The sequence below is a fragment of the Hemitrygon akajei genome, chromosome 5 (genome assembly GCF_048418815.1).
Source record: "Hemitrygon akajei chromosome 5, sHemAka1.3, whole genome shotgun sequence".
NCBI lineage: Eukaryota > Metazoa > Chordata > Chondrichthyes > Myliobatiformes > Dasyatidae > Hemitrygon > Hemitrygon akajei.
Window position 1 is genome coordinate 42,427,160 of NC_133128.1, and position 12,095 is coordinate 42,439,254.

General features: G+C 37.3%; 1 protein-coding gene across 1 annotated transcript in view; it reads left to right on the forward strand.

The window, feature by feature from the left end:
• Positions 1-12,095, forward strand: part of gsk3ba (glycogen synthase kinase 3 beta, genome duplicate a) — a 190,155-nt gene that overhangs the window by 155,102 nt on the left and 22,958 nt on the right. The window contains exons 4-6 of the mRNA XM_073045344.1: positions 3,366-3,476; positions 9,923-10,053; positions 11,559-11,665. Coding sequence (XP_072901445.1) covers positions 3,366-3,476; positions 9,923-10,053; positions 11,559-11,665 — 349 coding nt within the window. The remainder of the gene's footprint in view (positions 1-3,365; positions 3,477-9,922; positions 10,054-11,558; positions 11,666-12,095) is intronic.

A 12,095-nucleotide genomic window follows, 5' to 3' on the forward strand; every position in this document is an offset into this window, starting at 1 on the left:
ATCTGCAGATTCACTCGTGTTGCCGTAGTCTAGTGTGTGTTTTTTTTCTGTGTTGTTTTTTTATGTAGTTCAGTCTAGTTTTTGTACTGTCGTGTAACACCATGGTCCTGAAAAACGTTGTCTCATTTTTGCTATGTACTGTACCAGCAGTTATGGTCGAAATGACAATAAAACATAACTTGACTTGACTACAGTGAAGGCTGGCTTCATCTGCATTTTCACTAATCCGGCACTCCTCAGGTCCCAGTGGTCGACCTGTGTATTTTCTAGTATGTTGTAGTCTGAGTTAATGTTGAATATCTCTGCTTAATAAAACTGTTACTGCAGTATACTGAAATTTTTTATTTATTTTTTATTTTTTTATTAGTTTTTCAAAACATTTTACAAAATTAAAAACCCCAAATCCCAGTGAGGAGCATTAATACAGAGCAAGGTTAAGCATACAATAACAATATGCTACAAAGGAAGAGAATTTAACAAAAAAGCACCTAAATTAAAGACAAGTGAGCTTAGTGTCCTCCCCAAACCCCACAACACAAGAAAAAAAACAATAGTTCCAGACCAACCACCACACAATATAGAGAGTATAAGTCTGGACAGTCAAACTCCCAGACTGTGAATACACTTAGCAACAGAGGGTAATAATGCCTACTACCAGAAAAAAAAAGGGAGCTGAAAGCAAGGGACCAAAAAGAAAAAAAACCCTAGTCAAGAGGAAGGTTATGAAAGTACTCGATAAAAGGCCCCCAGACCTTATGGAACTTTAAATCCGAATTGAGAACTGAATAATGAATTTTTTCGAGGTCCAAGCAGGCCATAATGTCGTTAAGCCATTGCGCATGAGTGGGCGGGGCAACATCTCTCCATCTAAGGAGGATCAAGCGTCTCGCCAGGAGAGAGGCAAAGGATAGTATTCGGCATTTGGTCGGACCCAGACATAAATCTGTCTCGCCCCAAAAACCGAACAGAGCAATTAAGGGGTTAGGTTCTAGGTGCTGATTCAGAATACCCGATAGTGTAGTGAAGACATCTTTCCAGAATTTCTCCAAGCTAGGACAGAACCAGTACATATGGATGAGAGAGGCCACGCCCCTCTTGCATTTATCACAGAGCGGACTAATGCCAGGGTAGAATCGAGATAGTTTAGATTTAGACATATGGGCTCTATGAACAATCTTAAACTGTAAGAGACAATGGCGAGCACAAAGAGAGGTTGAGTTAACCGACTTGAGAACTGAGTCCCAGCTCTCCTCGGATAAGGAGATATTTAAATCCTGCTCCCAGGCCATTTTAATTTTATCCACAGGGGCCCGTCGTAAGGCTGCTAGTTTATCTTGGATAATTGAAATTAAACCTTTACCTAGTGGATTAATGGAGAGAAATAGGTCCATAGCATTTTTCGCAGGCATTTCAGGAAAGTTAGGGATTAAAGGAGCAGTGAAGTGTCGGATTTGGAGATATCTGAAAAAGTGAGCGTTAGGCAGGTTGAACTTAACAGAGAGCTGTTGAAAAGAAGCGAAGCGGTTATCAATGAAGAGATCTTCAAAATGTCTAATGCCCTTCCTGTACCAAACATGGAATGCTGAATCGAACATGGTAGGTAAAAAAAGGTGATTGTGTGCGACAGGGCTAGAAATGGAAAACCCTTGGAAACCATAGCATTTCCTGAACTGAGCCCATATACGCAAAGTGTGTCTAACCAGAGGATTAGCTATTGATCTGGGCAGACTGCTAGGGAGTGCAGAGCCAAGAAGTGCAGATATAGATAATTCTTTAGTGGAGCTCAACTCCATTGCCACCCAGTTAGGGCACTCAGGTTGACCGTGGAAGAAAGACCAGAAGGCAGCACAACGTATATTAGCTGCCCAGTAATATAAGCGAAAGTTAGGTAAAGCCATGCCACCCTCTTTTTTAGATTTTTGGAGGTGGATTTTATTAATTCTAGAGTGCTTATTCTGCCACAGATATGACAAAATAATAGAGTCTAAGGAATCAAAAAAGGATTTAGGAATAAAAATTGGGATAGATTGAAATAAGTATAAAAATTTGGGGAGAACATACATTTTGACAACATTGATACGACCTACCAAGGACATAGATAGAGGTGACCATTGTACCAGATTCTGTTTTGTAGCATATGAAAGATTGACAAAGTTTTCACGAAAGAGATCTTTAAACTTCCTTGTGACTGTAATTCCAAGATAAGTAAATTGATTATGGACTACTTTAAAAGGGAGATCACGAAATATTAGTTCTTGTGCTTCTTTATTAATTGGGAAAAGTTCACTCTTATGTAAGTTGAGTTTATAGCCAGAGATCTGGCTAAACTGGTCAAGAAGTGAAAACATTAGAGGTAAGGATGTAGATGGATATGAGAGAAAGAGTAGTAAGTCATCAGCATAGAAAGAGACTTTATGCTCAACACCCCCTCTCCAAATCCCGGTCAGTTCAGGACATTTTCGAAATGCTATCGCCAGAGGTTCTATAGCCAAATCAAAGAGAAAGGGACTTAAGGGGCATCCCTGACGGGTGCCACGTTTGAGATTGAATACTTGGGATTTCTGCAGGTTAGTTAGAACAGAAGCAGTAGGACACAGGTACAGCAATTGGATCCAAGAGATGAAACTTTGGCCGAGGTCAAATTTTTCTAAGACTGCAAAAAGGTAGTTCCACTCTATACGATCAAATGCTTTCTCCGCATCAAGGGAGATAACACATTCAGGAGTCCCAGTTGGAACTGAGTATAAAATATGAAATTTTTAAGAATACAGTTGTAGGCAAGTTAACTTGCGATCAACATTTCCAAATTGAGACCTGTATCTCAAGATTATTAGATTTATCGCTTGTACACTTGATTGAAGCAAAGTTTTCTATAATATTGATATGTTTTACATGGGCAGTTCTTAAAGAAAATGGGATAGGATCTTCAAAAGTGAGGCTTTATTCAAAAAAAATTATGATGTTACACTTGTGTAAGCATGAATTTTCTTTTGAAACTTTCACAACTTTAAAATTGCTGTGATGGCATTGGAGTAAATGCATGTTGTTTTTGGACTGCATATTCCGGTATTGCACTTTTCCTGGATGATGTGTTTATGGTTTTTAAAGTTTTCTAGAAATAATTGCAAATAATGATAGTTTATATAATGTGTATAAAAAAAAATTTTAAAACACCACAAAAAAAGCTATTGGCGATGAGTGAAAACTACTGGAATCACATAGAACTTTTACAGTTTGTTAGACGTGATCCTGTATTCAGCAGTGATAATTGATGCAGTGAAATTAGCACATCCGTAGATTGGGGCAAACTGTAGTAGTTGTGTACTTACAAATAATAACTTCAACCCTTTTGTCTCCCTTTCTAGAAAGATGAAGTGTACCTCAACTTGGTGCTAGACTATGTTCCGGAAACTGTGTACAGAGTTGCCAGACATTACAGCCGAGCCAAGCAGACACTCCCAATGATTTATGTAAAAGTAAGCAATTCAATGTCTAGAATTGGTGTCAATTTGTCTTTGTTTGGGTGGAAAACTTAGTGAATTTTCTTTACAACGTGATCTCAATGTCCACTAGGAACAAAACTCTATTTCAAAGGATGCAAATTTTATTGTTGATCAAGGCTAGAATTGAAATGTTTGAATAGACAGAATGCATCCAATAAGTAAGAAATGCCACTTTCAATTAATTTAGCCTGGCTTTATGTAATGAGATCAGTCAATACATTTTAAATTCTCTTAAATGCTCTTTCATTCATGATCTGCAACTGAGGAGTATGGAACCAAAGAGTAATTGAAAAATATGTTGGGGGAAAGAAGATCATTGTATTGCATTTATGACAATTATACATTTTTAACTTTTACAAATTTTTGGCATGCTTTCTGTTAAATTTGTAACTTTCATCACTTGACCTGGTAAATGTTTGTGCCCACATTTTTAACAGCAGCAATCACAGAAAGTCAATTGTACATGAAAATCTTCATCTTGTGTTTAAAGGCTTTGGATGATAAATCACTTAATAAGCTTCATTTAATTTCTGGCACTTCTGATTCTTTTCTACTAACACTGTTAGGCTATCCTTTGTGAATAGCAGTGACTGTCTGGGAATTTGTCATAAAGGTCATTTTTGTTTAGAATGGATTGTGAGCATTGGTTATTTTAAGTATGGCCATAGGAAGCAAAGACAACTCTTTCCTTAGCTGGAATGGTGGTATGAAGGGTTCAGCTAAAAATGTTCCATGTATTGACTAATCACTGAGGTTCCTAGTTTTTACCAATTATCTTCAGTAAAAAAAAAATAGAAAATGATTGTTGCTTTAAGTTTCTGTTTTGGAATCCTTATAAAGGAAGATATATTCAGCAAACTTGTAGATGACATTTGAGTTGTGCCTAGACACACAATCAATCGTGGGTATAGAGAGAGTAGAGCAATGAGCTAAAGCACCTTCCAGTGAGGAAGAGATGTTATTTCTGATCTACACAGACTGTGGTGTCCGGATGAGGAAGTATAAGTATCCAGTTGCAGAGGGAGCTACAGAACCCCAGGTTTTAAAGCTTGTTGATTACTACTGAAGGTATGACTGTGTTAAATACTGAGCTGTAGTCAGTAAACAGCAGCCTGTCCTGATCTGATATTCTCGCTGACAAGACTTGAGGTAGTTCTAGTGCATTTCACTGCATGTGGTAACTCAGAAAACACTCCCAAAATGATGTCTTATAACTTTGCTAATTGGGTTGCAAGCTCAATGGCTAGAGGTTTGTTCACAAATCTTTTGTAATATTTAGTTTATTCTTTTTACTTGAAGCTACTCTGACAAGTTTCTATTCAGATTATCAGCAATTTTAGTATATTTATTATTGTCATAAATTGTTGATTTGCTGTCTTCCATTCCATTCACTCCAATTCCTTCATTCTCCTCCAATGAGATGGTATTACACTGATTACTTAAATCTAGTTTTACCCATTTTTGTCTATTTTGACTCATTGCAGCTAGACTCTTGGTTAGTACAATACCACTACATTTTGCATGTGTACAGTTGCATAGCATCCTGGTAAATAGTGATGAACTTGTCAGGTATACAAGAGCATGGAATTTTATTGAATCTGACAAATAATAGGTCATCTCCACACTCCCATGGGTCTCAATTAAGGAGTTTCATTTTGTTCGGCAAGTTAGCATTCCAGTGTTTCAAAGCTTCGAGCTACCTCTTATTACCATTGTAATAGTTAACTGTTCTGTCCATTGTTGGAATCTTGGATGCCATTAAAGGTGTTTGAGAGTGAACCCATTGTTTCTTAATACAACCAGATGACCATTCCTGTTGCCTCCGATTTATTGTGTTTTAGTAAAGTGAACGAACATACCAGTTCAGCTTAATAAAACAAATAGTGTTACATTGGCACATTGTCATTGTCTCATACTGGACTAGTTCATTCTATGATTAATCCGAGTTTAAGGTTCCTATGGCTAAGTTGTTAACAAATTTCTTGCTTGTATTTTTTAACGTTCTCTGAAATCTTCACACTCCATCCATTAAACATGCTTTTATATGGCAACCTCCAGATGGTAGTTCATACTGAGCCTGTTGTCCATTCCTCTGTGATAGTTTCTTAATCCTGATGACCAGATTGTGCTGTGTTACTTTTGCTGCACTGTAGCTGCTGTTTTGTAATTGGAGTAAAAACTCATTTTGAAAAGAAATCTATATTTTTCGTAACTGTTTACAATCTTTTGTGTTAATTTAAAAACGTGGTTGAAATCAGATTTTTCCCTTGAAACTCATTGTACTTCCCAGGAATTTATTTAGCTGTAGAAAATTGGTTCATCTGCAAGCCCACAGTGATTGTGTTGCCTATAAATTGCCTCCAGCATGTTTGTAGACAATGTCTCTAGTCTTTCATAATATCTGCTGTCCGTTGGAAATGAACAAGGAAGATCTCAATAGGGAATCCTTCTAGTGTAATTCTAAATTTTCCTTTGGCCAAGAGGTATGCAGATCATTTGTCAAATCCAAAGGCTGTTTGTAGGTTTTGATTCTATCTCAATTTAGCAGATCCTAGGCAGAAATGGCTTGGATGCAAGACTAATATGGCAGATGAGCCTGCAGAATCTCTTGTGTTTAAGATTTTCTTAAATTTTCACAATCAGATTTTCAATGTAGTGGCAGTTTAAGTTTTCCAAATATTGTCAAGCTGCTTTTGATTTATTTAATTTGCGGAGGAAAGATCAGTTCTAAAAATAATAGTACGAGCTAAGGGCATGATTTTTTAGTAAACAAGTTACAGAAAAATGTTGTATCCCATTTGTGCCATCTTAGGGAATACCTAATGACTATGCCATCTCAAGGCATTGCTGTGCCAAAGTTCAGTAATTGTCTTGCAGTATTGAAACTTTAACACCAGGGGCAAATGCAGTAGATTAATGGGCAGTATGTCTTTTTTAAGATACAAATTGCTGCATTGAAAATAATATAGGTTGCCTAACATGCAAAGTTAACCTTAAGCTAGAAGTTGCTTAGTTTTTTATTCAAGCAGGAAGCATTCAAGATGTTTCATGGAATTATATTGAGACAATAAATCAGTGGTGCACAGTATTTTGTTGGAGGGTGCCAGACTGACACTCTGAGTCTCATTCAAATTAACATCAAATCTCAAACTTCCCAGGGTGGCTTGGTTGCATAGCAGGATCCAGTGACTTCTAACCCTTCATTCTACATGGGTTTCCATGGAATGCTCCAGTTTCCTCCTGCTTCTCAGTGATGTGTGGTTGGTTCATTGACTTCTGTATATTACCACTTGGAGTAACTAAGTTGCAAAAGTTTCAAACAATAGCTTGCTTTCATATTTCATCATTTCCCTCTTAATGATTCTTTTAGTAGCACTCTGTAGGTTTTTAAAAGCTTCCCTTATCCTCTGTCTTCCCACTGATATTTTTGCTTTGTTCTATGCCTTTTCTTTTGCTTGTCAACCATGGTTGTACTATTTTGCCATTTGAGTAGTTCATTGTTTTTGGAATACATCTATCCTGCACCTTCCTGATTTTTCCAAAAAACTCACGCCATTGCTGCTCTGCTGTCATCCCTGCCAGCATCTCCTTCCTCTCATACCACTGTAATTTCCTTACTGAAATACTGCTACATCAGACTTTACTTTTTGCCTATCAAATTTCAAGTTGAACCCAATCATCTTGTTATCACTGCTTCCTAAGGTTCTTTTACCTTAAGCTCCCTAATCACCTTCAGTTCATTACTCAGCACTCAATCCAGTATAGCTGATCCCCAAACAGGTTCAAAGACAAACTGCTCAAAAGGTCATCTTGTTGGCATTCAACAAACTCGCTCTCTTGAGATCCATTATCAACCTGAATTTCCCAATTGACCTACATGTTAAAATCTCTCATGACTATCATTGCCCTTTTGACATGGCTTTTCTATTTCTTGTTGTAATCTGTGGTCCACATCCCAGCCACTGTTGGGAGGCCTGTATATAACTGCCATCAGGGTCCTTTTACCCTTGCAGTTTCTTAACTCAATCCACAAGGACTTAACATTTTCTGATCCAATGTCACACCTTCCTACTGATTTGATGCCATTCTTTACCAGCAGATCCACACCACCTCCTCTGCTTAACTTCCTATCCCTCCAACATTCAGGTCCCAACTGCAACCATCCTTCAACTACTATACAGTGATGGCCACATTATACCTGACAATCTGTAATAGTGCAACAAGATCATCTACCTTATTTCTTGTACTCCATGCATTGGAAATATAACACTGAGTACTATATTTGTTACCTTTTTTGATTCTGCATCCTTAATGCACTGATACTTGCCCTGCTGATTACAATTATGTCCTATCATCTACCTGCCCTCCCTGCCAGTCTGACTGCATGCTATATTTGCTTTTTTACCATCCATTCTATTTTGTAGAGAGTGAATGCTGTACAGTCACTTTAATAGTAGGAAATCTGGGACAGATTAAATGTGGTGGAAAAGTGGAACTGGTGTCATCAGTGTACATGTAGGGACTGACCTAGATGTTGTCGCATGATGGAAAGAAAAGGAACTGAGCTTCAGTCCTCAAGACTCGAGGCATAACGTTATGGGTGATCTTGTAACAACACACACAAAATGCTGGTGGAACACAGCAGGCCAGGCAGCATCTATAGCATATATGTCAAACTCAAGGCCCGCGGGCCAAATCCAGCCCGCGGTGGAATTATCATTGGCCCACGAGATAACATCTAATTACTATTAAAGCTGGCCCCAGTAATCGAAGCACCTATGGCGTGTGATATGGCTAATGCTGAGTTTATTCAGGTACCAGGTTTTCAGGGTTTTTAGTGTTTATTCGGCAGTCTTCTTCATAAGAAACAGAATTTGTAAAGTGAAACACTTTGTAGTTATAGCAGAGACTGAGACACATGAGAGCAGGCTGAAAAAACGGAGGCAACGAAAGCTGCGTTTGCACGCGTCCGACTGATCCGGCCCACATAAAGCTGCATTTTGCTCAATCCGGCCCGTGACCTAAAATGAGTTTAACACCCCTGATCTATAGGGAGAAGCTGCCTGGCCTGCTGTGTTCCACCAGCATTTTGTGTGTGTTTTTGTTTGAATTTCCAGCATCTGCAGATTTCCTCGTGTTTGGGTGATCTTGTGATTGAATAAGTAATGCACTGGGATAGTCACTGAAGTAATCTTTGGAATAGAATGGAGCAAGAAGTGTTTTATCTTTTTATTGAATTAGAGGTGGAAATTTATTTGTGTTTTTAAACAGTTTTCGGAAAGCTAGCCACGGCGTTGTAAGACCTTTGAGAAGGCTTAGTACTTTAGAATGTCATGAACATTACTTGGCCTGTCGTAACTAGATGAACATCATCAGGTAGCTCTTCAATTCTGGTATGCTTCCTGCTGGGATCATTAAACGGTAACCTGAATTAAGCACATTTTGGTCTTTGACCAATAAATACTCTTATTACTGAAGCTGAGATCATTTAAAACTCCTTGCAGACCAAGAAACCTGTGACTCAGCTCTGTTTTAACAATGAGCAGAAATTTTGTAATACAGAGTCAGGCCCTTGAATGTTTATTCGTTACCATAATCTGACATCAATGTGGCATGCAAGTGATTGCACAAGATAGCACGTAGATGCATGCATTCTAGCAATTCCCATCCATTTAGTTGACATTAAGCAAGTATCAGTTGCTGAAATTATGATTTATTTTCCTCCTAAATTTAAAGTAGCAATTTTTTAAAAATTGCTCATTACCTTTCAATCATTTCAGAATATTTTATTTTAAATATGAAACTATAAATTAAAGTTCTGTGGGAACTGTGTAGACAAGGCCAGTGTTCATACTGCACACGAGTTGATTGGGCATTTAGTCTGTAATAGTTTGAAAAGCCAAAATCTTCATCTTAACTAAAAGCAATTAAAGGATTTTTCAATGGCCAACTCGTTCAGCTGAACATTAAGTGGAACTGCAGTTTAAGTTACCATTCATTTTTGCAGACTAACATTAATAACCCTGGAATGATTATGCTCGCGTCTCACAAGCCTGGAAACCTTTGAGTGAAGCGTGCATACAAATAACACGGAGATGTGTGCTGTGCCATGTTTTAACTTGTCAATTTATTAATTACACTATTGAAGCTGTTCTGCCTGAGTTGCCAACTATTATGTTCAACTAAGACTTTATCTGCCATTCCGTAGTAGATGTATAGAGTGCAATTCTTGCATGTCAAAAGTTCCTTGCGCAGCTAGCATCATAAGGCTCAGGTTGTACGTCTAGTATTTTGCTGTATAATTTGATTGACAGACCTTTTGAGGTGCCTTGAGAATGCAAATATAGTAAGTCTTTAATGATACCTAATTAGAAATTCTGACGTATTCATTTTTGAAAAAAATTTTTTTTTTTATTTAGTTGTATATGTATCAGCTGTTCCGGAGTTTAGCATACATCCATTCCTTTGGAATTTGCCACCGGGATATCAAACCACAAAATCTGCTGCTTGATCCTGATACAGCTGTGCTAAAACTTTGTGACTTTGGCAGGTGAGTGATCATGGCATTACTTAAGACATTTTCATCAACATCTCCACAACTTCAAACAACTGGGAATGCTGCCACTTGAAATGCCCTCCAAGGTCTACACTTTCTAGAAGTATGTTGGTGTACCACCTTTGTCACTAGGTTTAAGTTCTGGAACTCCCTTCCCTTCAGTTCTTCAGGGAGTACCTTCACAATAAATACTTCAATTCACAAAGTCTGCTCTTTGGGTGACCAATACAGTCTGTATTTGCCGGCAAAATTCACTACTTGAACGAATAAAAGTAGGATTGGTGGATAATATTTAGATGCAATATCTGTGTTTGTCTTGGCTTTAATTTTTAAGCTCAACTGTTACTTATAACAAGTAAATGCATTAACTAATAAAGGTTGAGTACCCTTTATCTGAAATGCTTGGGGGCAAAAGTGTTTCAGATTTTGGAATATATAATGAGATAGTCAGAAATGATGGCGATCCCAATCTGAATTTATGTGCTACTGGTAAGCAGTCTTTGTTTTGTACTTCATTGCACATTTGAACTTAACAGTAAAAAAATTACATACCATTAATATAATAAAAATATAATGTGTGCAGGGTAACAAAAGCAGCACAGCAGCATCGAGAGAATTCCTGAATCAGCTGTTGAACAGCAACAAACAACGGCAGGCTTTCACTCTCCACCTAGGATGCCGTGTTTTGATTAAAAGGTTACAGTAAACTCTATTTGTATTTTACTTTTTTTTTAGGCTTATGTAAGGTATAAAAACAATCAGCGTTGTAGACTTGTTCTGGATGTTCATCAGCAGTGATCTTTGCGTTATCAGTGGACAATTATCTTTAAAATGTTTTAAATCTATGAATATTTAATGCTGGGCCTTAAATTTTTGCAACTAGCCTGCTGAATATTCACAATTACCTTTAATTTTCAGTTTGTCATAATAGCTCGTTTCATGATCGGCATACTGTTAAGCACGCAGCACTGTTCACTCTGAAGCTGACAAATGCATTCTTTCAGTACGTTATTGAAATCTTCATTTTTCACTTTATGCAGTGTTTTTCTATTTTTCATTAACTTCTGCTCATTACATATATGAGGTAATCCCTCAGAACTGTCTGCAATGCACAGAGACGTGCACGTCACCTGGGAACCTTCCCTGCGCCTTATGGCATTTTTCAATTATGATGTCATGTCAGCACTCAAAAAATTTGTATTTCAGAAGTTTTTGGATAAGGGGTACTCAACCTATATATCAATATTACATGCAGATCTAAATTTATTTTTTCATGTTACCATTAAGCTAATTTCTACTGATCTACACCCTCCATTCTGATATTCCAGAGATTATGAAGTGATAATTCTCAAGTGGGCTTATCCATATGTTTGTAGAAATAACTGACTTTTATATTTACAATCATGAATTATTTTGCATTTAATGTCTGAAAGTTAGGATGTAAATGTCTTGTTATTTACATTATTCATTTGCTTATTTCTTCAAATGTTTTATTTCAGTGCAAAACAATTGGTGCGTGGTGAACCAAATGTTTCTTACATCTGCTCACGGTACTATAGGGCACCGGAGTTGATCTTTGGTGCCACGGATTATACCTCCAGTATAGGTGAGTTTTGTTATTTTAGTAATGTTCATTTTTTACTTGATTTGCAGCTTCAGTCTTTTGCTCTTGCTATATGAAATAATAAAACTTGCTGCAATATGCGAGTGAAACAAACTTGTTTTTGATTCATTGTTTAAAATTGTTCTATTCTCCGATATGTAGCAAACGTTGTTTTCCTAACCTATATACTGCACTTTGAAGACACAATGATAGCTCTGATCTCTACAATGGATAGCTTTGTAGTTTTTGAGGATCAAAAGACTAGATGCTGGAAGTCTGAAATAAAAGTATATTCAGCTGTGGAGAGAAAAACAGTTAACATTTCAGGTCATTGACCCCTAACCAGTTTTGAAGAAGATTTGTTAACCTAAATTATGAACTATTGTTTCTTTCTCCACAAATGCTGCCTGTGCGTTCTATTTCCAGCATTTAG